Source organism: Ictidomys tridecemlineatus, chromosome X, assembly GCF_052094955.1.
Source record: "Ictidomys tridecemlineatus isolate mIctTri1 chromosome X, mIctTri1.hap1, whole genome shotgun sequence".
Taxonomy (NCBI): Eukaryota; Metazoa; Chordata; class Mammalia; order Rodentia; family Sciuridae; genus Ictidomys; species Ictidomys tridecemlineatus.
The window spans coordinates 110,872,553-110,899,500 of NC_135493.1; the positions used below are offsets into that span (position 1 = coordinate 110,872,553).

The following is a 26,948-nucleotide window of genomic DNA, read 5'->3' on the forward strand; positions in this document are numbered from 1 at the left end:
TATTTATATTAATCAGCTTTTGATTTAAGATAATTTAAAGTTATAGTTTCTAATATACCCTTTGAAAGAGTAAATAAGTAGGTTGCAGGGATGATACCTTCATTGGGGTGGGCTATGCTTTTGAGTCCATTTCAGATTTATGATAAAATTAAATTTTTTACTTAAACATACTGTTGAGAAATCTTTGAAGCAGAGTGCCACAGGGAAGGAAACCTCAGTGTGGTTATGTTCCAGATTGCTCAGGGGTTCTAGTTTGTCTTGTTTTCTCTTACTACATGTCCAGATTTGCTTCCCAAACATTGGCTTTGCTGAGGTATCTTTATCAGTTCCTCCACTGAGTAAGATATAACCTTTTATTCCATGTCACTTAGTGATTATGCTCCCCTAACTGTACCTTAATTGTTATACTCATTACAGCCCAAGGGTAATATATATTCTTTTAGTCCTAGAAGGCTTGATTTGCTCATTATGATGTAAATTACCTTACATGCAAATGAATTTTTTTCCTATATGGAATTAAGAATAGCTATATTGTGCTCTGCACAGAGGAAAAGAAAACTTTATATACAATGTATGACTGAATTCTGAAGAAGAACAATGAAAGATTATATTTTTTACTGAGGTTTAGAAATGGGTCTAGAATTATACAGCTCACTTAAAGCCCATCTTTTATAATGACAACATTATCCTTAGCCATTTGAATTTTAGAAAAGCCAATTCCATTCTTTTTCCATTCTACCCTGATATGGTAGAAGTAGTAAGAGGCAGACTTTGCATTATGATTTTGAACTAAGATTCTAGGTTGAGATCAGGCAGTTTGACTCACCGCCAATGGCCATCAATTCCAATGAAAAGTTCATAAAGATTGCTAACAGGTTAATATTGTTCTTGGAAAGAATATCTTCAAGAAATAGTAGTCAATAATTATGCCTTTCTGTAGTTTATTAAGAGGAAACTGGATAAGATTTGGGCATATACAGCAAATCATTATGCCTACAGTTCTGTGGAATTACAGATTGCTGAAACCATCAAAAGAATAATATGCTGAGTTAAGTAAAGAAAATAATTTGGTTCTTCAGTCAGGATAGACTTTAAAGAGTTCTAGGAGGTTAGATAATTTTAACTAGAGTTTTATTAAACTTGAGATACTTAAATGAATTATGGTAATGAGGTAATGTGAACAGAATGATTATGGGAGCAAAAAAGTCCTACTGCCTACAAAATTTGGGAAAGTTTTCTGAGGCTATTAAGTGAGCCAAAACAAGTCTATAAGATAAAAGAAAATGATACTTTTTAAAGGTCTCTGATCAGAGCTTTTAAAGGCAGGTATGTCCTCAAATAATGTGCAATTATTGACCGTAGCAACCAAGTCAAGGGCCTTTCACTGAAATTTGTTTTATTTTTTTTCTAAAGGCAACAAAAAATTTGTAATCAGATTTAAATTTAATAAATTTAAACTCAATAAATTCCTAATTCAATTTTTCTGTATCCTGTGTTGCATGGTGCCTCACTAATTAATTTTGTGTTTTGCTTCCTGGTAGTCATTACTTAATCAGGAACTAGCAGAATGAGACATTTATTCAAACATGAAACTGAAAATACTGTGTTTCTGTTTATCAATTATATATTATATCTTTATAATTATATAATTATGTTTATACATAACATTAACATTAAAATAATAACATATAATACACATACATATATAATTACATGCAATTATATATATGTGTGTGTGTGTGTATGTATCCACATGCACATGTACATACAGTGGTGCTGGAGACTGAATCCAGGGGATTGCATATGTATGTCAAGAGCTTTACAACTGAGCTATACTCCCAGTCTTAATAAACTATTTTATACAGTGTGGCCAGAAATCTTTCTCAAGAGTAAGGGTATATTAGCAAATCTTTTTTTTAATGCTCAAATTTTAAAACTTAAAACCAGATGGAACAAAAAATTTTAAATATATAAACATTTTCAAAATTAATAAAATTTATGAATTTTGTCAGTTTTGTATAGCCATTCCATTAAGTCACAATACTTATACATCAAATCTCTTATAGGTTTCCAACTCTTTAACTGCACCAGAGAACATAATATAAACAAGTTGGGTTAATTCACACTCAATCAATATGAACATTAGTATTGGGGGGGATTGTTCTTATTTTCGTATTTCTCTATTTATATTCTATAATTTTTTTAATGGTTAACTAAATTTTCTTAGAGAAATTAAAGAACCATTCATATTATACACGTCATCTTGGGGTGAGCTTTGGTGCTTTCTGGTTTTTGAAGAATTGGTTCAGTTCATCTAAACTGAGTATTTGCTTATTCATTTAGATCAATGAGGTTTACCATGACATTCCTTCTTTCATTCCGGATATTGGTAATTTGAGTCTTCTTTCTTTTTTTCTGTACCAGTCTTGATAGAGGTTCATCTTTTTTTCCCCCGCAAAATCCCACAACTTTAATTTTTTGTTTTCAATTTCATTGATACTGCTCTTTATTAAGTCTTCCTTCTGCTTTTTTGGGAGGTCCTTTCCTAATTTCTTGAGGTAGGATTTCAGAGTTGATATTATTAGAACTTCTCCTCTTCTGATATAAGCATTTAGTGCTATAAATTTTCCTCTAAGACTATTGTGTTTTTATTTTCGTCCAGTTTAATTTTTCTTGGAACATTCTCTCTTTTATCTAAGGATTATTTAGAAATTTGTTGTTTCATTTCTAAGAGAGTTGATATTCACTTATCTTTTTGTTATTGGTTGCTAATTGTTTTCCCTAATGATCCAAAAGCATACTTCATAGTACTTCCATTTCTTTTTAAATTGAGTTTAATTTTAAGACCATTATCCTGATGAATGTCCCATTCATACTTGAAAAGAATAGGTATTCTGTTGGGCATCAGTTCAATACTATTAGTGAATAGTCATTTGGTACTTCTATATCCTTCCTGACATTTTGTTTAGTGGTTCTACTAATATCTGAAAGAAGGACAATGAAATCCACAATTATAATTTTAGATTGTCAGTTTATGCTTTCAGTTCTGTTGGATTTTGCCTCTGATGGATAATTTTAAATTTTTTGTTTGGAGCATATACATTTAAGATTTTCTGTCTCATTGAATTGATCCATTTTATGCTTATTATGGTAGAGGAAAAGAAGCATGACTTTTTTTGATAGTTGTTTCCTTGAGAACAGGCAGGTATTATAGAAAGATTCTTTTTTTATGGCTATATTTTTTACATGTCCATTGAGGTTTCCAAATTGTAGGCTTTTCCAGACTCAGCCAGATATATAACAGGCAAGAAAAAACCAGGAACTCACTACTTGTTTGTTCATCTCTACTCCACCCCATCACCACCTTTCAGAGTCTGAAACTAGAAGTTTGTATTTGTGAATCTTTATCTTCCAGTCTAGCCAGTTCAATTATGAGTACACCAATTTGTGGTAAATGAGAAAATGGGCTAGGGTGCAAATAGGTGATTTGTTTGAAAGGGAAAATAAGACCTTTCTAAGTATAGAAACAAAGAGAACTATTAGAATAAATGAATCAGGAAATACAAGTCAATTTTCCTCCTATTCTTTACAGACTACCATTCAACAAAATTGTTTCATATTTGTAAACAAGTAAAGCCAAACTTTCTTTTATTCTTCTTTTTAAAAAATATCTTTTTTAGCTGTAGATGGACAAAATACCTTTATTTTATTTATTTTTTTATGTGGTGCTGAGGATCGAACCCAGCACCTTGCACGTGTGACGCAAGTGCTCCACTGCTGAGCCACAACTCCAGCCCCAATATATTTATTTTTTTTTGTGGTGCAGGGGATTACAACCCAGGACCTTGTGCATTCAAGGCAAGCACTCTACCAACTGAGCTATACCAACAGCCTCTTTTATTCTACTTATTTTAATCATGTATCTATATCTAAAGCAGTAGATCTTAAGAGTTTTTGACTGGAGCCCCCTAAGAGAGATCAACAGACACCTCATGTTCATGTATCCCTCTGTCCCCACTTTCCAATGGAAAAAATAGCTATGTGATACCAACAGAATATTACTCTATAGTTATTATTGGCTATGGACAAGTCAAACTATATTCTTAGAAAACTGTGGTGAAATAGGAATCACTGTATATAGAGGGTAAACAAAGCAACTAACCTAAAACAAACTAAAATTGATAGTAATTAAGTCTAATACTAATTAATAATGAAATAATAATAATAAAAATCATAGATAATTGTGCCTATAATCCTAATGACTCAGGAGACTGAGGTAAGAGGATTACAAGTTTGAGGCCAGTCTCAGCAATCTAGCAACACCCTACCTCAAAATATAAAATAAGGACTGGGCATGTTGTTCAGTGGTAAAGCACTGTTGGGTTCAAACCCTAGTACCAAAAACAAAAATAAAACAAAAATGTCCTCCCAGTACATAGGTAACTTAAAAAATCCTGATGATGCATTAGTAGAGCATTCTTCCTATTTTTTCCTCAACAAAATAAAGATTATTTATGAAAAACCCACAGTCAACATCATAGTAAATGGGGAAATGTTTTCAACATGAGATAATTTATATCAGGCATGAGATAATGATGTCCACTCTCACCACTCTTATTCAATACAGTACTTGAAATTTTAGCTTGTGCAATAAGGCAAGAGAAATAAATAAAAGGGATGCAAAATAGGAAAAAGTAGTCAAATTATCCTTATTTGTAGGTGATAGTGATGCTATACTAAGAAAACCCTAAAGGCTCCACTGGAGGACTTCTAGATCTGGTAAACAAATTCAGCAAAGTAACAGGATACAAAAAATTCAATAGCTTTTCTATAAATCAATAATGAACCCACAGAAGAAAAAAAATCAGGAAAATAATTCTATTCACAATTGCTTAAAAATACCTAGTAATAAACCTAACCAAGGAGGCAAATGACCTCTAAAATGAAAATTACATAACATGGAAGAAAGAAATTGAAGAAGACACAGAAAGACCTCCCACCAGCTGCAGTAGTACATGATTGTATAGTAGATACTCTGGGGCTCAGGCAGGAGAATTGCAAGTTTGAAGCCAACCTCAGCAATTTAGCAAGGTCCTATCTCAAAATTAGGAAGTAAAAAGGGATGAAGATATAGCTCAGTAGTAAAGTGCCCCTGGGTTCAATGCCCAGTACTGAAATAAAATAAAACAAACAAACAAACAAAAAAAACACACACAAACCTCCCACATTTATGGGTTGATGGAATTGACATTGTTAAAATAACCATATTACCAAAAGTGATCTATAGATTCAATAAAATCCTCATCAAAATACCAATGGCAATTTTCACAAAACTAGAACAAATTCTAAGATTCATATGGAAACAAAAAATGCTGAATAGCTAAAATATCACAATAACTGATTTCAAAATGTACTATGGAATCATAGTAACAAACACAGCACAGTATTGGCATAAAAACAGACACATAGACCAATGGAATATAACAGAGGTCACAAACACAAATCCATGCAGCTACTGCCATCTAATTCTTGACAAAAGTGCCAAGAACATATGTTAGAGAAATGATAGCCTCTTTAGGTGCTGGGAAAACTGAATATCCATATGTAAAAGATTGAATCTAGAACCCTCTCTCTCTCACCCTGTACTAAAAGCAACTCAAAAAGGATCAAAGACCTAAGTATAATTCCAGAACTTTGCAAATGCTTGAAAAAAAACATAGTGGAAACACTTTAAGACATAGGCATAGGCAACAACTTCCTGAATAGGATATCAATAGCTCAGGAAATTTCATAAAAAAATCAACAAACAGGAGAGGGAATGGGAGTGATTGGGGTTGAGGCTTAGTGGTAGAGTGCTTGCCTAGCATGTGTGAGGCACTGGTTTGAGCCTCGGCATCACATAAAAAAAAATCAATAAACAAAATATTATGTCCATCTACAACTAAAAAAGAAATTCTTAAAAAAATCAACAAATGGGCCTACATCAAATTTAAAAGCTTCTGTACATCCTAGCAGCTCAGGAGGTTGCAGCAAGAGGATTACAAGTTCAAAGTCAGCCTTGGCAACTTAGTGCAGCCCTGAGTAACTTAGTGAGGACCTGTCTCAAAATAAAAAAATAAAGAAAAACAGCTCAGTAGTTAAGTGCCCCTGGGTTCAAATCCAGTACAAAACAAAACAAATCAATCAAACAAACAAAAAAACCTCCTACATAGCAAAGAAAACAACAGAGTGGAGAAACAGCCTAGAGGATGGGGAAAAATATTTGCCAGATACTCTACCAAAAGTATATTAATATCCAGAATGTAAAAAGAGCTCAAAAAACTTAACACTAAAAACCCCAAAACACCCAATCAACAAATGTGCAAATGAACTGAACAGACATTCTCAAAGGGAGAAGTATGAATGGCTAATAATTATATAAAAAAATGATCAATATCATTAGTCATCAGGGAAATGCAAATCAAAACTACAATGAGATTCTGTTTCACTTCAGTCAGAATGACTATCAACAAGAATACAAAAAATCAAATGCTGGTGAGGATGCAGGGGAAAAGAAACCCCTATACACTACTGGTAGGGATATAAATTAGTATAGCCACTAAGAAGCCTGTATGGAGGTTCCTTGAAAAGCAAAATATGGGACTACCATATGATCCAGTGATAACTCTTCTGAGTATATACCCAAGGAATTAAAGTCAACATAGGATAGAGATACCTGCACACTCATGTTTATCCTAGCATGATGCACAATAGTCAAGGTATGGAATCAACCTAAGTGCCCTTGAACGGATGAATGGATAAAGAAAATATGGTATATATACACAATGGAATATTATTTGGTCACAAAGAAGAAAGAAAATATGTCATTTGCACAAAATAGGTGGAACTGGAGATCATAATGTTATGTGAAATAAGTCAGACTTAGATAAATATGCTTTCCCTCATAGTTATCTATGGGGGGGGGAATGTCATTAAAGTATCAGGGAGACTATTAGAGAAAAGGAAGGGGATCTGGGTGAGGGTGAGGGAGGATAAAGGGGGTGGACAAGATCAAATTATGTTATTTACATGTATGAATATGTAACAACAACCCATCATCCTGTATAATTAAAATGCACCAATAAAATATAGCACTCCTCCTGAAAACCATTGAGATATGAGCCGTCTACAATTGTGCTTATGCAAGAAGAAAATGACTATTGTCAAGATTGTATGAATACCAGGCTTACTGGACAAATACTGAATAAAAATATTTAGTAAACTCTACTAAAGCATTGCTTTATAATTTCTTGATTTATAACCTTTTAAAAATTAGTAGGTTACTGGTAAGCAATATCTACCCATAACTGAAAAGGAAGGTCTGTAAAATTACATGTTATTTGTCTATAAGAATCAAAGAAAGAACTGTGATTTCTGGGTCAAGCCTCAATCATCAAGCCCTTTGCCAACGTTGGCCGATACTTTGAGATTTACTGCTCTGGGGAAGTAGCACGCTGGGAAACACTTCTCATAGTCTTTATTATTCCTATGTAAACCTGCCAGTGCTGCTATAAATTTGGCATTAGTGCTTTAGAAATAATCAAGGCATCTAAAGCAATAAGAGAATATACATTAGAACAAATACAATAATATTAGAATGGATATTTAGCATATGTCTATGCTTCCTGTGAGGAGAAACATCACGTTGCACTGCACAAAAGCCATTTTATGGGTGAGTAAAGTCAAAATGGGTGAAATTAGTTGTTATAAATAACTGTTAGCTCAGAGGTGGCTTCTTTGCTGCTAAATTTAATTGTCCTCTTATTTTTAGTTACTTTGATCCTGAAGTAATGCAGCTAAATCAGGAATCTGTTATACAAACCAACCTTTATAACTTCAGATAAATTTAATTATGAATGTTTATATGTTGATTATAGAGTTTCCATCTTTGTGATAATAATAGCTCTGTCTTCCCTAATAGATGGTAAAATCTTCATGAGCAGAAATGGCTTTATTCAGCTAAAGATGTGAATTTTTGAGTCAGACTGCTTGAACTCTTAATTCTGTTTCTTTTGGAGCTATGTGTCAAGTAAAATCACAGCTCCTTTCTGTTTTGCAAAATAGAAATAATAACGATAATACCAACTTCATTCTGAGGATTCAATAAGATAATATACAAGTTCTTTGCATAGAAACTTAATAAATAATCAGTAATGTTAGCTAGTAGTATTAACAGCATTGGTAATATTATTATTAGACTAGGCCTTTACACGTAGTTGAAACTACTAGAAGTATTAAATTTTGAGAGGCAAAACTATTGAAATGAAATAAAGTCAATTAGATATCTTATAAAAACATCATTTCCACTCTGATATGATGTATTTTACAAAGAAATACCTAAGAAAAAAGGTACACTCATACATTGCTGGTAAGACTACAAATTGGCATAACCACTCTGGAAAGCAGTATGGATATTCCTCAAAACACTAGGAATGGAACCACTATTTGGCCCAGTTATCCCACTCCTCAGTATATATCCAAAGGACTTAAAATCTGCATACTACAGAGACATAGCCACATTAATGTTTATAGCAGCTCAATTCTCAATAGCTAAGCTATAGAACCAACCTAGGTGCTCAACAACAGATGAATGGATAAAGAAAATGTGATATATACACACAATGGAATATTATTCAACCATAAAGAAGAATGGCTTTGTGGGCTGGGGTTGTGGCTCAGTGGCAGAGCACTTGCCTCACACATGAGGCCTTGGGTTCAATCCTCAGCACCACATAAAATAAATAAATAAAATAAAGGTATTGTGTCTATCTACAACTAAAAAACAAACAAAAAAAAAAACCAAACAAACAAACAAAAAGAAGAATGGCCTTGTGACCTTTGCCAGTAAATAGATGGATTTGGAGACTATCATGCTAAGTGAAATAAGCCAGAACTAAAAACAAACAAAAAAACCAACCAACAAACCAAACAACAACAACAAAAAAACCCAAAGGTTGAATGTTCTCTCTGATATACAAATACTAACACACAATATGTGTTGAGGGAGGAGGGAAGAATAGAAGTTCAGTGGATTAGATAAAGGGGAATGAAGGGAAGGGAGGGGGGATGGGATGGGAATAGAAAAGTCAGTAGAATGAATTGGACATAACTTTCTTATGTTCATATATGGATACACCACCAGTGAAACTCCATATCATGCACAATCACAAGAATGGGATCCTAATTAGAATAAGATACACTCCATGTATGTATACTATGTCAAAATATACTCTATTATCATGTATATATATAAAGAACAACAACAAAATAAAATAAACGTTTATTTACTTGTTAAATTAAAAAAGAGGCTTTAACACCTATCAGCCTCCTACCTCCACAAAAATAATCCCTCAAAAGTTGACCAGAATGGCTAAAGGTACTTATTAGAAATAAAACAACAATTGAATGTCTGTATTTATATCCTAAAACAAACAATTGAATGTCTGTATTTATAGCCTATAAAACAATCCTCTTCCACTGAATTCCTATTCTATTAAAATGGGGTTATCATTCAAAGGAGCAACTGGTAAAAATGATTAGTAGTTCATCATAAAAAACTAATAGAAGCTACAAAAATTCTGGAATGTTATGAAAGAAATTATACAGATTTTTGAATACCTACTCAAAATCTGCTGTTAATAAATCATCTAAAATTACATTATTTGGTTTATCAAAGTATACCTGCATGCTGCCTGGATCCATAATCAAATTTTACTTGTTCTGGCATCTCAACAAGTTTATTTGGAAAAAAAGTTTTATAAGATTTGAAGATGAGATTCAGAACAATTTAATCATTATTTATATTTAAGATCCTTCTGGCTACATTTGAATTTCACATGCACACACACTGCTCTCCAACTTTTTTATGTGCTCTCAGGTCAGATAAGGGTTTTGGCAGTTAACAACTTCCACAGTTTCAGACAGAATCAGTGAGTAGGTAAAATAAAGTTATGATTTTTTTGAAAAATGTCATAACATGTTTGGCTGATGGACATATTGGGACCTCTGAGATGGAAGGGAAAGGAGAAAAGCAATGACTAGCTGAAGCTCTGAGCTACTATGGAGGAGGTGTGGTGGGAGCTGTGGGGGAACTAAACTTGTTGCATTACTGATCATTGTGGACACGGCTTAGGATATGTAGGAAGGCTGTGTTTCTAGGTTGAAGACATGGAGAAGGTGCATTAAAAATTTCCTGTCCACATTCATTTATTCATTGATTTATTCTTTACATTCTTATTGACAACTTATACTAAGTGCTAAAATATAGTGCTAAATAAAACGGAGAAATTGTCCTTGTCTGTCATGGAAATAGACATAGCTGTCCTACTACGTACAGGAAAGAAAGAAACTAAGAAAATATTTACATAAATAAATACATAATTATAAATCTCAATAAAGGTTTTCAGAAAAAGTACTGAATATTAAGAGAATATAATAGAAGAAACTGCTTTAGTTCAGGGAACAGTGGTCAGGAAAGTTCTCCCTGGGAGTTTGGGTTTAGACAGTCCAGAAAAAAAGGTGTAAAAGGCATTTTCAATAGAGAGAATGGTATTTCAAAAGAGAAAAGAGGTGGCCAAGAGCTTGTGGATGATTATAGTGGCTAGAGCATCATGAATGATTCCCTTTTAAATAATTTAAGAAAAAAATGGAATAACAAATATGTGAGATTAATTTTTAAAAATATATATTTTATAATACCAAAACTCTAAATATTTATTATCCTGTAAGAATTTCTGTGGTAATTGCTGATAAGAATGAATCAAACACTGAAGTTAAACTATATTTGCCTTGTTTTGTTTATTTTTATTAGGCTGCTTTCTAAAATAGACCAGTGGGGATTATAATTTAGGTCTGCTCATAAGGAATGCTATGCATACACACAACACCCTTTGAGAAATTTGTTTACAAATATCTAATGTTGATATGATCTTGCTGTCAATTTCATACTAAATTTGAGCTCAAAATTTTTAGACTACACAGAGCTAGTAGTATATATAACAGCAGAGACAGTAGCCTATAAAACAATCTTCTTCCACTGAATTCCTATTCTATTAAAATGGGGTTGTCATTCAAAGGAGCAATTGGTAAAAATGATTAGTAGTTCATCATGAGGGTGACTGGATTACATATTGATATCAGTCTTGAGTTTTCAGGAAAATATAAGTAAAATGATTTCATTTTAAAATGATAATGTATAAACAGAAAAATAAAACATCGATTTCTGTGAAATATAAAGATATCATTTAAGTGTATTTTGTTTCACCTCCAAGGTTCAAGAAATTTAACTATAATGCTCTGTAGCCTCTCAATAGACCATGCTGAATAACAACTTGTGCTCCAGAATAGCAGTAGCTCTGTATGTTTTTCCCAATTTAATACAAAAGTAACATAAGGCAAAGAGAAATCTAGATACAACTTAATCCAGGCACTGAAAATGATATTAACAACAACATATGAAGGCACCTGTATCATCAAGTCAAACTTTTTTCAAAATGCACATATTTATCCCTTAAGGCACAAACTCTTCTATGTAATGGAATATCTACCATGCACAATGCACTAGGACAGTATGGAAACCCCGATTGTATGTGATGGGGATCCTAGTCCTGACGAGAGCCCTTACAATTTTTACAACACACCTTTAGGTAAATCATTTATCCTTTCTGAATTTGAGGGTTTTTTTGTTTGTAAATAGAGTTTTCTAGGATTCAAAATACATAACAAACATGGAAACTCCCTTGATAACTGTGGAAGTACCAAGTACTAAATGAGGTCTTGTATTGGGGGAGGTAACTCAGGGAATGGAAGAGCCTCATAAAAAAATCCAACAGTGAAAGGTCTCTATTTGAACATTGGTTATAAGCATCCAGAATGTACTTGGGGGCTAACAATTATTTTGCTTCTTCTAAACCTGAGAATAGATTACAAAGTACCCAAGCTTTGACTATGGAACTGGTGGATCAATGTTACATGGGAGGATATCTCCCAAAGTTAATGCTATTCCTTACTCTGTGTTGGAATTCTGTCAAAAATTAGCTGGGTACCTATCTGGGAAATACCATGTTACAGACTCAGGACACATAATATGATGCAACATAAGGCAGAAATGCATTCTTGATTTCTTTCTTGAAATAAACTTTTGGATGTGAAGTGACTAGACCAGACTCTTGATACACCTAATTAAATAATGCCCTTAAGACAGGTGGCAACAATTTATACTTCTAGAAAATACAATATTATTTCAATTGATTCACCTTTTCCTGTCTTTAATTTAGTAATTCAAAATCCACAATACTCATCTCTCTATCTTACTTCCCCACACAGTATATACCTTTCTGGATATGCATAATGGAATGGAATAATACTGAATATTTAAATTCAATGGCTCACCACTCTCTGTAAATTTAAATCCAAACTCTTAATAGTTGAAGTAGCCTCTTACTCCCTCTTCAGTCTAATCTCTCATTACCAACTTCTCTTTTGAATAGGCCAGCTGTCTCTCATCTTCAGACCTTTGTTCAGACTATTACTTTTGACTAGAACACTAGATTCTAGAGGGATTTCAGTGTTCATATGATTTTTCTGATTAGTGGTGGTAGCAAGAGTGGCCCTCTTCACATGTATTAAGGAGTATTGATTTTAGACTCACTTTAAATGTTAATGAAAAAATAATTTGATATTTCAGTCAGTTAATAGAGGGTTGAGAGGGACACTTTCCTCTTGGAAAAAAAGAGACTTAGGAGTATTTAACTGGGGAACAGAAAAGGTAGAGAATTAGGCACTGGAGAGTGCTATCAACACCTCAATCCAAATAAAGAAAACTACTTTCTATTCTAGACTTTTTTCGTGTGTGTGTGTGTGTGTGTGTGTGTGTGTGTTTGTGTGTATGCACATGTGTGCATGCACCTGCAGTACTTGGGAAGGAACTCAGGGCCTCCTGCATGATAAGCAAGGTTCTACCACTTAGCTACATCCTATGTCTCATTAAGAAATTGTTGAGACAGGGTCACATTATGCTGCCTGGGCTGGTCTCAAACAAGTTATCCTCCTGCTTCAGGCTCCCAAATGGCTTGTATTATAAGCATGTATCACTGCACACCATTCTATTCTAGTTTTATAAGAGACATACAGAGTAAGAAAGTAGATGATTTAAGAGATTTACACAGAGACTAAGTTTTTAAATCTTTCATAAAATGTATGCTTAGATGGCACACCTTTGACAACAATGGTACAGTAAAAGTTTTTGTGATATGGTGAGCATCAAGTGCAGCTGTTCAAATTACTATTTAAAAAATTGCATTCTGTGTTTTAGGGGCTCTTATTAGAAGCTTGAGTTGTACTGGTACAGCAGTACCTTTTAACCAAAATGGTCTAAAAGGGGTTGATTTTTTTAAACATTTATTTTCTAGTTGTAGTTTGACACAATACCTTCATTTTTTATGTGGTGCTGAGGATCGAACCCAGTGCCTCATACATGCTAGGCAAGTGCTCTATCTCTGAGCCACAACCCCAGCCCTAAAAGGGGTTTATTTTTAGAGTGTTCTGGCTAACAGTATTCTTAGCTTCTATGTGGCCATTGTTTTAGTTTCTAATCACCAATCTAAACTGGATGTAATGGCTCTGCCCTTTGACTACTCAATTTATGCTCTGTACAAGAGGGATACAACAGCCCAATCTGAATATCAAGTCCCTAGCTAAAAATCATCAATAGCTCTTTATTACTGCAGAAAAGAGCATAGGTATTTTATCATATAATTTATAATCTAACCTCTGCCTAAGTCCCTGTACCTTTTTATATTGCAATCTTTCTACATAATGTTCCTCCATTTTTAATGAACTAGCATTCTAAGGCACATAAAGTCCCTGGAACTTGGCATATTCTTGCACACCTATGGTATACCTGTATATGCCTTCCCATTAAAATACTGCTACACTCTTTTCACTCGTCACTTAAATGCTTCCCATTATAACTTCCCGAAGATTAAGGCCCTTCTTTTCCTATGTTACTTCTTTTTATCTTTCTGTACCTACCCATTATAAGTTAAATAATGCTGGGATTCTCATCTTTTTCCTCACATAATGGTGTGGTTTGCCTTCTCATTTTTATCTCTGGAATCATGCTCTATATCTTAGATAATCATTTTAAATGGAATCATGAATATATTAAAATTCTATCTTCAATGTTAAATTTTACAGCTACTTACACACTGTGTGTTATCAAGCTGATGATTAATCAGGTAATTAATTGTTGTTCTACATTAACTTTGGGTATTTTATCTCATTAAAATCCACATGACATAAGAACTCATTGAATATAAACTTAAGAACAAATCAATAATCCATCATTTTTAAGGACCATGCTCTAAAATTAGAACCTTATACAAAATCTAGGAATAGGATAAAAATAATCTGGAATTTACCTCAAAGAGTCAAAAGGTGTATCAAAGTTCTTGAAACTTTACTTACATGGTACAGTGTGGTCTCTGGCACAGGTGTGCCCATGATGTCTTGTCTTAATGCATCCATTTGTAAACTAGGTAGCAACGAATAGTGAGTTGGGCTACTGCTCTTATCACCCTTCTTTTTTGACTTCTTCCCTGTATCTTTTTTGCTGTTTCTCTGAAACATGTATTCTTCTTGAGCAATTTTTTCATTGCTCATGTATCGAAGTAGAGAGTTTTCTATACAAAAGAGATAAATACACCAATATAAATATACAAATATCTCAAATTTACCATTCATTCCCAATTGTGCTAGAAGATTTCATTTCAGAACTTTTAGTTGATTTTATTGATAAAATATATGGTGAAAATACAGTAGGTCTTAATTACTTGGGATTACAGGACTATAAGAAATAGACTCTAGATTATTTCTCCTGGTTTTATCTTTGAACTAAATATGTCAGAATCACCTGCAGAAATCGAATCAGAAATTCTGGGTGTTAGCTCTAAAAATTTCTAATAAATTCCCCAGGAGGATTTCTGTAATGATGGATGACAATCACTGGTCTATGCCACGCTAGGTAATATACTTGGAAAAGTTAAAGTCCTCATTGTGAACCAATAGTCAGAAAACTTAGTTCATAAAACCTATACTTAAATTAGTAGCACTTTATATAGTACCCCCCACAAGATACCACTATAACATGAAGTCTCAAAAGAGTGATTCAGAGATGGCATATGATAGGCATTTCTCTTAAACCTTTTAATTGATTGAATCTATAAATGAGATTAGAAACATTTGGAAAATGGAATGAATACATAGATGAAAGGAATTTGTAAATGTTCCTGGGCTTGTCAGCATTTTCAGAAGTGCTCACTCCATAAAACAAGTGTTAAGAAGACTAACAAAGCAGATATTCATGCTTGCTTGTCTTTGTGGTCTGTACATTTGTGCAGGAATGTGATAAAGTCTGTACTCTGCCTAGAAATAAGAGGCAAATGGGTCAAACATGCTAATCTAAGCCTAGTGATCTTAGGTTCCATGAACAGTTTTTTTTGTTTTATTTTCCATCTACAATCTCATGTTATTTTACTTCAGAAAGTGGAAGTAGCAGCATGATCAATGGGGCCCACCATATCCACACTTGGTAGGACCCAATTTAGTAATGAGGCTTTCAGTTGCTCTCTTTACTGCTCACCCAATAGCAGAATAAAAGAACAAAAAAACCTTACTTTTGGTAGATACTTTAAGAGGAGCCCATCCCCACATAAGAAGATAATCCTGAACAGCAAACAGAACAGAAAAAAGCAAAGGAGTCCCCCCGCCCCCCGCCATTTCAACATGGTTTTCATTAGAGTCACTGGCCCAGTTTCCAATAGCCTTTTTTTTTTTTTTTATAAACCCATGTGCTTCAATGCTCATTCTGAGGTTGTATCAATACAAAAGTAGTGACATTGCATTGCGGACCAATGGGGACTAATAACAAACTGTTTCTATCTACTGAACTTAATTATTTTATGCAGTTTCACACTTCTGACTTTGTTTTCAAAATATTAACTTTTGAACAGGAATCAGATACTCATTTTTCACACTGTACTATCTACTCTGAATCCCACAGAAGACATTTGTAGATATCTATTTAATAATGGGTCAAGATAGTCAAATATTGGTCTGACTTCATTTGTTGCACAATAAGTCAATGGTAGAATAAATTTTCCTCTGAAGCCATAACAATCTATTTAAAGAACATTTAAATTTGTTCAAACAACCCAGCCTACACTGAAATTCTAGAACACTTACCTCTTCTACTATCTCTCTTCATCTTATTTGGATCTTCATAGTCCCCCACCCAATTATATTCCACTGGCATAGATATAGGTCGTAGCTTGCCTAAACACAGAGAACAAAGTTCACATCACATTGTTTTTCTTCCCCGTGTCTGCTCAAAGTTAGGCTGATTTTCAACTACAGTGAACAAAACACACTCACTTATATTAAACATTATGGTTGGCATTCGTGTAGATGAAGAAAATGTGTGTTTTGAGCCAGAAGGTGAAACTGCCTGTGGCAAATGGCCAAGTAATAATGGAAACTTAAAGTATTTTTTTTTAATAAATAATAGAGAATAGCCTAGGTTGGCTCTCTTAGGAGTCTCAGACTATAAGAGTGTGGTCCTTCAGAAAGAGGATCATCATTTCCATAATTTTATTTCATTTTCAGTAATGAATCTCTTATTCCCAAATGTTCAAGTATCTACCTCATGATAGCCAACCTCTGAAATGGTAGCCCCTTGTGATTAGCCTGACTATGAGGACATTAATCCAGTTTCATGTTGAATACCACAAGGCTAACTTCTTATCTTCATTGTTTCTTAACGTATCACCATTTTGGATACTATATATCAGCAATATGGCTAGATTACTTTTAATCTAGCCATTCAGTTGGTACTGCCCCTGCACATCTCTTTTGCTACAATAAGCATTCTTTGTTTACAGATACAAGTAATCACTGTTTTGGCCTATCCCATTTCCTTTTGGGTCTGTATCCTCACCAAACAGCATTTTACTTTAGCAAGATAAACTAATGATGAAGACTTTTTGGTGGGGCTACAGTGTATGATTTTTGTTTAATTTAAAATTACTGGAGCACAAAATAGCTAATGAAAGTTATTGAAAAATTTTAAAAAGGATACCTAATGGAATTACTTGCATGAGATGTTGTTTAATAAATTTTAAATAAATGAAAACCAGAGACTCATATATGACTGGATCATAAAATAATGATCATGATATTCATGATAAGGTGTAAAGACTATAATCATTTAACATATGCCACATACTGCTTAAAAGTTTTAAAAGTATTAAATAGTTCAGTCCTCACAATGAAAAACCTGAGAAAAATTATATAATCAACTAAAGAAATACAGCTGGTAAATGCCTGGTACTAGGATTCAAATCCAGGCACTCAAAATATTGCTTTTGCCATAATTCTTGGTGACTTCAATAGTCACTGTCTGATATTCTGACCTCAGTTTCTTGAGGGTCTCTTCTTCATGCATAATTTGATAATCTGTAAAGGATAAAGACCTTCTAAATATCCCACTTTCCAACCTTCTGTATTCCTGTATTTCTAGTATATTTCCTACAGAATTATAAACCCAACAACCTTCATCCCTTTAATATGCTGATTTTACCACTTTTTAGTATCTCTCAGTTAACTTCTTTCTTCTCTTCTTCCCTCCTTGCCCACCTAAATTTCCTGACCAATTATTATAATCACTCCAGGTATTTTTAAAAGTTAGCATTTTTATGTATCAGTCAAAAAATAAATTTAATTTAAAATTCTGTCAGGAGATTTCTGATTCTATTCTTATGGAAACTTCACCAACTCTATCTTCTTATATACACTAATACAGTGTTATTAGGTTTTGCTAAGCTCTTTTAAAGTCTGAGGATGAACTAGACAAGATAAAATTATTAATGAGCCAAAAAAGCAGTAATTATTTAGTGGCTTACATTCAAGGCAAGCAACTACCTTTATAAATAACCATGCAGAATTCTGCAATTTTTGTAGAATATATTTTTGTTCTTTTACACAGAGGGAATTTATGAAGATTCAGGTCAATATATTCTGCCCACCAAGGAGAGATAATGGGTTGAAGAAAAGTCTCTTTTTGTCATGTGTATTACACTGCTTTGCAGAATCAGTCCTCCAGATTTTCAATGTTATAAAATATGCTATATTTTCCAAATACCTGTATAACTTAATTTCTTTAAGGGTCTTGTTTTACAACTGAACTCTCTTTCAGCATGGGCAATGAAACTGAAGTGATTAAGAATTATAGCACTGTTTCAATGTTACCAAGAAATCTTCTGAAAAGTGAAAAATCCAATGAACGAGCAATTATTTGCTTTATTTACTGTGCATATTATATAGTTAAAAACTAGTTTGATATTTTTAGAATTAAATGTTTGTTTAGAGCCCAATATATGTACACCAAAACAAGACCAAATACACTTTAGACAAATAATATTAAATACATAATTGTATTAATTGTATTTTGGTCATCTCTGAGATTCTAATGGAGTTAAATAATTGAAGCACACAATTAAGCCCTTGATTTGTCTCACTGTCTCCTTAGTCATAGGAGCAATTTTGCATAAGATTTGCAACACTGACTTTTCTGGGGGTAATTTTTAAACAGAATTATATTGTATATTAATAATATAAAATTGAAGAAAATATATTGCATTAGGAAAAAATTGAGATAAAAGCTCTAATTAATATTTACTTTTGGAGCACTTCAAGATTTTACTTTTATTAGTTATAAAATTATATAAATCTAGCAGTGCAAATAAAAATAAATATTTAAAAAAGTGAAGTGTATCAGTGGCTTAGGTATAACAAAAATGTTGTTAGTAAGTATTGCTCCTTTGTAAATTTTTTATTGTACTAAAATATAGAAATAGACAATAAAAAGTTAAACTAATATCATAAGGTTACATTCTTATACAAATAGCAATCATTGATAGACTGAAAAATAGAACACAGCTTATATTACTTCTAATTCCAAATACAAAGATTGCCAATGCAGCTTGAGAATATATTCACTACTTCATGTATAATAGCAACATTTTAACTTTATAAGACATAAAAAGTTAAAATGGGAAAAGAACTTTATGGTTTTGTGCTATAGTGCTATTGGTAAAAAATAAAAACAAGAGTACTATATTCATTGTAGTTAGACTTAAATATACTTTATTATTGTATGCATTTTTATGTTCATATTACTTAAGGCCTTAGTACAAGTTGACTGATTCAACAAAACTAAATATAGTTGACTGCTTCCTATGTAAATGTACACAAATTAATCATAAATCTCTAAAAATAATGTTAAAAATTTAAAACATGTTTTTAGATAGCAATGCTTACATTAATTTTGAGGCATTAATAATTACAAATTCATGACAAAAATTAATAATAGTCAAAATTCAGTTAAGAAAAAAGAGGTTTAGAACTCCTCTAAATTTTTGTCAACCACTTCATCTTAATTTTTTATTCCTTTAAGGATAAATCATTTACTAATTGTGGATTTAATGTGGCACCCTATCATAAGTATATAATTTCTCCGTGCAAGTGCTTTATAGTATAACCATTGTTTTGTTACTTGTTTTTTCATATATTTAACATCTGTAGTTTTCTAACTGGTATCTCCATAGGAGCAAGAATTGTGTTATATGTTTCACTCTATTTAAATAAATGTAATGAAGGTGAAGGTAAATATTTTTGAAATCTGCTTGAATTTTATTCAAAATTGATGGCAAGTTAGTTTCTTAAAAATTATGAACTGTATTTAACTGCATTTAAACACAAATGGAACATAAATAGAGACAATGATAGGGTGCTTTGTAATGATGTATGTATCTAAATCACTATATTTTAATAAAAATTGCCATATTAATACTAGTGTACAGAACTATTGAAAACAAACTAATTTTTACCTTAGATAATAAAACATTTTAGGCAATATTACAAATGATATTATTCCCTTTGACAGATAAATGATCACTCTTCTGGGATTCCTTAGTTTTTTTCCTGGTGCCTCTGGTATGTATATATAATGTTAACTATACTGTATTGTAGGTATCTGTTATAGATCTCTCTACTTATTGGCAGAAACTAGGTCTTACATATCTTTGTTACCTTTGTCTGTGGCAGAAACTGATCCAGTGTAGGTATTCATAAAAATTTATTTAATGCTTGAAACAAAGTATGCAAGACATTAGAGAGATCCCAAATTACTAGGTTGCTCACTGGGTCCCATTCCTTCAGACCTAGTCCATGATATACTTTAAACAACTCTTTATCCTACAAACTCCTACCAGTCACACTTTATTTCTCTGCTTCCCTTTATAGAAAAACTCCTAGAAAACTCCTTTATATTCTCAACCTCAAATTCCTCTCTTGAACCCTCTCTCTTGAATGATTGTATGCCTCACTAATCCCCAGAACTGCTATTGTCAGGTCATTTGGGCTTTCATGTTGCTAAACTCAATAGACAATTCTCAGAGTCCTTGCCTTTTCTGATCTATTTGCAGCATATAATATGGAGGATTACTATCTTCTTGAAACACTTTCTTCACCTACATGTAGAATTCTATCTTCCTCTGGTTTTCCTCTCCTCTTCCTAAATCCACATGCATCTTTCAGAGCTAAGCAAAAATGTCATTTCCTCAGGGACATGCTCCTTGACCCTTTATTCTGAGTCAGCTTCCTCTACATTTGTTTTCATTTCCTCTCAAAGTTCTTCATGGCACAACCAATGGTAGTCAAATAAATATTAAATTAGTTGCTTGATTTCTTTCACCCTTTTAGAATGTAAATTTCAATGAAAGATTGCTATTTACTGTGGTATCTCCAGCACTCAGAACACTGTCTTAAACACAGAGTAATTGTTCAATATTCATTAACTGCAAATTAAGAAAGTAAATAGAGACTCATACACTGGACAAACAAATGATCCAAGCCACATCTTAGCTTTGTATTTCAATAGTTTCCTTCCCCTTTCCTTCCATCCAAGGCAGTATGCCATCTTAACCCACTCTTCTTTATTTTGGGCAATGAAGTCAGAACTAAAAGTCATGTCTCCTGATTCCTTTCCTAAAAATATTTCCATATCAAGGTGCCCATGAAATCTGTTGAAACACCACTGAATTGCTGCCTTTTTGAATTTTACAACTTTCATTTTATTCTCTTTCAAAACATGCTAAACTCATTAACTTTCATTGTAATAAAAAATACCTGAGAAGCAATCTTCTCTCTTACAGTTGACAAAGGTTAAAAAAAGCTGCATAGAAATTCTCCATAAGTCTAATATACCTTTCAATAATCAAAAAATGTTTCTCTAGAGCCCGAGAAAACATACACATATAAATACATCTGTTCTGAATATTTTAGTCATTATTTTGATGAAAATGAGTGTAGTAAAGAATAGTTAAGCTATAAGCTTGCCATATATACCCATCAAACTGCTCACATACCAGACAGAAAAATTACTTTCAGATGGTTGACTGCATTTCTAGGAAAACATCCTGAGGTTATTTAAGGTAGAGAGTCACACATTTGAAAAGGAAGTGAAACTGAATTAAATGAAAGTCAGTCATTTTTAAAGGATAATGGTAACCTATCTGGATCCAATAAAATAAGTACAAATGGGCACTTTGATCTTTGTTGCCACATTTTAAAAATTTAGCTTTTGTATAAAAGAGCTCAGGAAAAATTGGCTTGTAAACATTTCAATGTGTTGATTATTTAAGCATTGGCTTTAATGACACTTATAAATAATATAAATTAAATACAAACATTGAATTGGTTATTAACTTTAAATCTTTTAAGTTTCATTAATGAAAACCAAAACCAATTAAAATGTCTTTTAAAAAATAAGCCACATCATGTTTGTGTATTTTCCTACTGCTTTCTAAAAGTGATCTATACTTTAAATGGAGAGAAACAAAACAATTTTTGAAGGAGAAAATACTGAACTGTTTCAAAAATTACATGGTACATTTAACACTTGATTACAAGGCTAATTATATTTTGAACCAAATTACCTTTTATGAACATCCTATCAAGGAAAGGAAGAAGCTTTACACACTGAAGTTTGGAAAGTCAGGCTTTTCTTAGATGAAATGTTGATGTGCACAATGTTGATTCCTCTGCAGAGGAGGGGTGTGGGAGAAATGAGGAAGGATTCAAATTCCTTAAATACTAAGTAGCAAAAGAGGTCTGGGTCCTCCTCTGAAGACTCTGGTGGCCTTTGTTATGCTCAACATTAATACAAATGTGAACAAGAAAGGCTCACAAATATTATTTGTTTAAAAGCATATAGTTATTAACTGCAAATTAAAAAATATATATTGTGGGGGGATTAAATTAAGGGGTGCTCTATCCTGAGTTATATCTCTAACACCCCCTCTTATAAAGTTTGAGACAGAGTCTTGCTAAGTTGCTCAGGTTGGTCTTGACCTTGTGATCCTCCTGCCTCAGCTTCCTGAGTCACTGTGATTCCAGATGTGCACTGCCACACTCAGAGGAAAGCAATGTATTTTTTAAAAAATCTTAGCAATGTCTTAAAAATCCCATTAACATATAGAAGTCAGTCACCCTTTCTGATGAAGAGTGAAACAGATGATTAAGATCATCAATTGAAAATTTTCTTTTGAAAATAAATGAGATTTTACAATTTCTTTCACATATTTTATCATATTCATGAAATTAGTAACAAAGGTAGGGATGAAAAACTTCAGACACACCAAAGTTAATTTCTTAGAATTTCAGATATAACCCATGTTAGAGTCAGCTCATGAATATAAATCTTCAAATTCCTATCCCAGTACTTTTTTCACTACATCAAATTGCTATGGTGAAGAATCATTTAAAACCATGAATGAAAACTCCAATTGATTTTTCTTCAAAATAATTTAATGACATGTATGACTATTGTATTTTTTGCTTGTGTTCTAACCAGCCTGCAACTCGTGCAAAACATTACAGCTAGACAAAGAACTAATGGAGAATTAGAGCATAGGTGTGGATGAAACTTTGTGTTTGCAGTTAAATGCCTTAAAATAGTGAAAAGCACATTAGTTTGACATGATGTATTACTTATAAACCAACATTAGCTTGTCATATATACACTTTTAAATGTCTGTATATTATTTCAATTATTTTTAAAATATTTTCTTAAGTTGTAGTTGGACACAACACCTTTATTTTATTTATTTATTTTTATGTGGTACTGAGGATCAGATCCAGTGCCTCGCACATGCTGGGTGAGTACTCTACCACTGAGACACATCCCCAGCCCTATTTCAATTATTTTTTACAAAGTCTATAGTCTAACTTTAATATGAATCATAACCTTAATGTAAATAATAATTTTAGTATGATTTTTAGTTATCACTTGTTGAACAACAGTGAGTATAACATTTGACATTCTTTATCCCAAGGGATCTGTTTTCTTCCATGATTTTTGGAAAGTTGTTTTGCAATGATATCATTAATTTCACAGTAACTAGGAGTATTAAACACTATGCACTGATATTTCTGGTTGTTTTTTTATTGCTTTATTTTGATATTTTAACACAAAAAGATGTACTCTAGAAAATGGTTTGTTTCCATCTGGCTTTTCTTCAGGTAAAAAATGAAGAATGAAGATGACATTCAAAGAGCATATAACATATAGAAGTCAGTCACTTCATGGCGAGTTTCAACTTTGAGAAGTTTTTCAAATGCTTATCTCTAAATCAGCTGTTTGAAACTTAAAATGCAAAGAAAGTTTTGCCATTGGTATTTTTTAAAATTTATACATGATAGTAGTGTATTTATGCACTTTGATATATCATACATAGATGGGATATAATTTCTCATTTTTCTGAGTGTACATGTTGCAGAATCATATTGATCATACAGTCACATATATACATACAGTGATAATGTCTGTTTCATTCTACTATTTTTCTTATCCCCACATCCCCTCCTTTTCCCTTCCATCACTTCCCTCTACCTAATCTAAGGTAACACTATTCTTCTCTAGTGCCCCCCCCGCCTTATTGTGAATTAGCATCTGCATATTTGAGAAAACATGTGGCCTTTGCATTTGGGGATGGGTTTATTTTGCTTAGCAAGATATTCTCCAACTCTAAGCAGAAATCCTCGAAATGAAGGAATCAGTAAACTAATTTATAAATTCAATAGAAAGCATCACCAACAGACTAGGCCACTTGGAAGACAGAACCTCAGACAATGAAGGCAAAATATATAATCTTGAAAGTAGAGTTGAACATGCACAAAAGAAACTATGAAAAGAAAAAACCAACAAATAAATGAGCTCACACTTCATCTCAAAGCCCTAGAAAAGGAAGAGCAAAACAACAGCAAATGTAGCAGAAGGCAAGAAATAATTAAAATCAGAGTGGAAACCAATGAAATTGAAACAAAAGAAACTATTGAAAAAATTGACAACACTAAAAGTTGGTTCTTCAAAAAAATAAATAAGATTGACAGACCCTTAGCCATGCTAACGAAGAGAAGCAGAGAACTCAAATTACTAACATACGGGATGAAAAAGGCAATATCACAACAGATGCTACAGAAATACAGAAGACAATTAGAAATTATTTTGAAACCCTATATTCCAATAAAATAGAAGATAGTGAAGACATCGATAAATTTCTTAAGTCATATGATTTACCCAGACTGAGTCAGGAGGATACACACAATTTGAACAGACCAATATCAATGGATGAAATAGAAGAAGCAATCAAAAGACTACCAACCAAGAAAAGCCCAGGACCGGATGGGTATACAACGGAGTTTTACAAAACCTTTAAAGAAGAATTAATACCAACACTTTTCAAGTTATTTCAGGAAATAGAAAAAGAGGGAGCTCTTCCAAATTCATTCTATGAGGCCAACATCACCCTGATTCCTAAACCAGACAAAGACACTTCAAAGACAGAAAACTACAGACCAATATCTCTAATGAACCTAGATGCAAAAATCCTCAATAAAATTCTGGCGAATCGGATACAAAAACACATCAAAAAAATTGTGCACTATGATCAAGTAGGATTCATCCCTGGGATGCAAGGATGGTTCAATATACGGAAATAAATAAATGTTATTCACCACATCAATAGACGTAAAGATAAGAACCATATGATCATCTCGATAGACACAGAAAAAGCATTCAACAAAGTACAGCATCCTTTTATGTTCAAAACACTAAAAAAAACTAGGGATAATAGGAACTTACCTTAACATTGTAAAAGCTATCTATGCTAAGCCTCAGGCTAGCATCATTCTGAATGGAGAAAAATTGAAGACATTCCCTCTAAAATCTGGAACAAGACAGGGATGCCCTCTATCACCACTTCTAGTCAATATAGTTCTCGAAACACTGGCTAGAGCAATTAGACGAAAGAAATTAAAGGCATAAAAATAGGAAAAGAAGAACTTAAATTATCACTATTTGCAGATGATATGATTCTATACCTAGAAGACCCAAAAGGGTCTTCAAAGAAACTACTAGAGCTAATAAATGAATTCAGCAAAGTGGCAGGATATAAAATCAACACGTATAAATCAAAGGCATTCCTGTATATAGCGACAAAACTTCTGAAATGGAAATGAGGAAAAACACTCCATTCACAATATCCTCAAAAAAAAAATACTTGGGAATCAACCTAACAAAAGAGGTGAAAGATTTATACAATGAAAACTACAGAACCCTGAAGAGAGAAATAGAAGAAGATCTTAGAAGATGGAAAAATATACCCTGTTCATGGATAGGCAGAACTAACATCATCAAATGGCGATATTACCAAAAGTACTCTATAGGTTTAATGCAATGCAAATCAAAATCCCAATGGCATTTCTTGTAGAAATAGATAAAGCAATCATGAAATTCATATGGAAAAATAAAAGACCCAGAATAGCAAAAGCAATTCTAAGCAGAAGTGTGAATCAGGAGGTGTATCGATGCCAGATTTCAAACTGTACTACAGAGCAATAGTAACAAAAACAGCATGGTACTGGTACCAAAACAGGCGGGTGGACCAATGGTACAGAATAGAGGACACAGAGACCAATCCACAAAGTTACAACTATCTTATATTTGATAAAGGGGCTAAAAGCATGCAATGGAGGAAGGATAGCATCTTCAACAAATGGTGCTGGGAAAAGTGGAAATCCATATGCAACAAAATGAAACTGAATCCTCTTCTCTCGCCATGCACAAAAGTTAACTCAAAATGGATCAAGGAGCTTGATATCAAATCAGAGACTCTGCGTCTGATAGAAGAAAAGGTTGGCTCCGATCTACCTATTGTGGTGTCGGGCTCCAAATTCCTTAATAGGACACCCATAGCACAAGAGTTAATAACAAGAATCAACAAATGGGACTTACTTAAACTAAAAAGTTTTTTCTCAGCAAGAGAAACAATAAGAGAGGTAAATAGGGAGCCTACATCCTGGGAACAAATGTTTACTCCTCACACTTCAGATAGAGCCCTAATATCCAGAGTATACAAAGAACTCAAAAAATTAGACAATAAGACAACAAATAACCCAATCAACAAATGGGCCAAGGACCTGAACAGACACTTCTCAGAGGAGGACATACAATCAATCAACAAGTACATGAAAAAATGCTCACCATCTCTAGCAGTCAGAGAAATGCAAATCAAAACCACCTGAAGATACCATCTCACTCCAGTAAGATTGGCAGCCATTATGAAGTCAAACAACAACAAGTGCTGGCGAGGATGTGGGGAAAAGCGTACACTTGTACACTGCTGATGGGGTTGCAAATTGGTGTGGCCAATTTGGAAAGCAGTATAGAGATTTCTTGGAAAGCTGGGAATGGAACCACCATTTGACCCAGCTATTCCCCTTCTCAGACTATT

The 26,948-nt window shown here is 33.1% G+C and overlaps 1 protein-coding gene and 1 long non-coding RNA gene across 7 annotated transcripts in view; one reads left to right on the plus strand and one right to left on the minus strand.

Annotated features, from left to right (window-relative positions):
- Cnksr2 (connector enhancer of kinase suppressor of Ras 2) overlaps positions 1-26,948 on the minus strand; it is a 263,374-nt gene that overhangs the window by 68,680 nt on the left and 167,746 nt on the right. For 3 of the 5 annotated variants that reach the window (XM_005334818.4, XM_013362628.4, XM_040269078.2), the window contains 2 exons: positions 16,282-16,371; positions 14,506-14,720 (listed from right to left, as the gene is read on the minus strand). In XM_005334818.4, coding sequence (XP_005334875.1) covers positions 14,506-14,720; positions 16,282-16,371 — 305 coding nt within the window. The remainder of the gene's footprint in view (positions 1-14,505; positions 14,721-16,281; positions 16,372-26,948) is intronic. The other 2 variants (XM_040268915.2, XM_040268994.2) reach the window with 1 other exon arrangement.
- LOC144371785 (uncharacterized) overlaps positions 1-26,948 on the plus strand; it is a 109,976-nt gene that overhangs the window by 10,398 nt on the left and 72,630 nt on the right. Inside the window, exon 2 of one of the 2 annotated variants that reach the window (XR_013431898.1) lies at positions 20,039-20,088. The exons of the other annotated variant lie outside the window; for it this stretch is intronic. This is a non-coding gene — a long non-coding RNA (uncharacterized LOC144371785). The remainder of the gene's footprint in view (positions 1-20,038; positions 20,089-26,948) is intronic. 2 annotated transcript variants of the gene reach the window in all.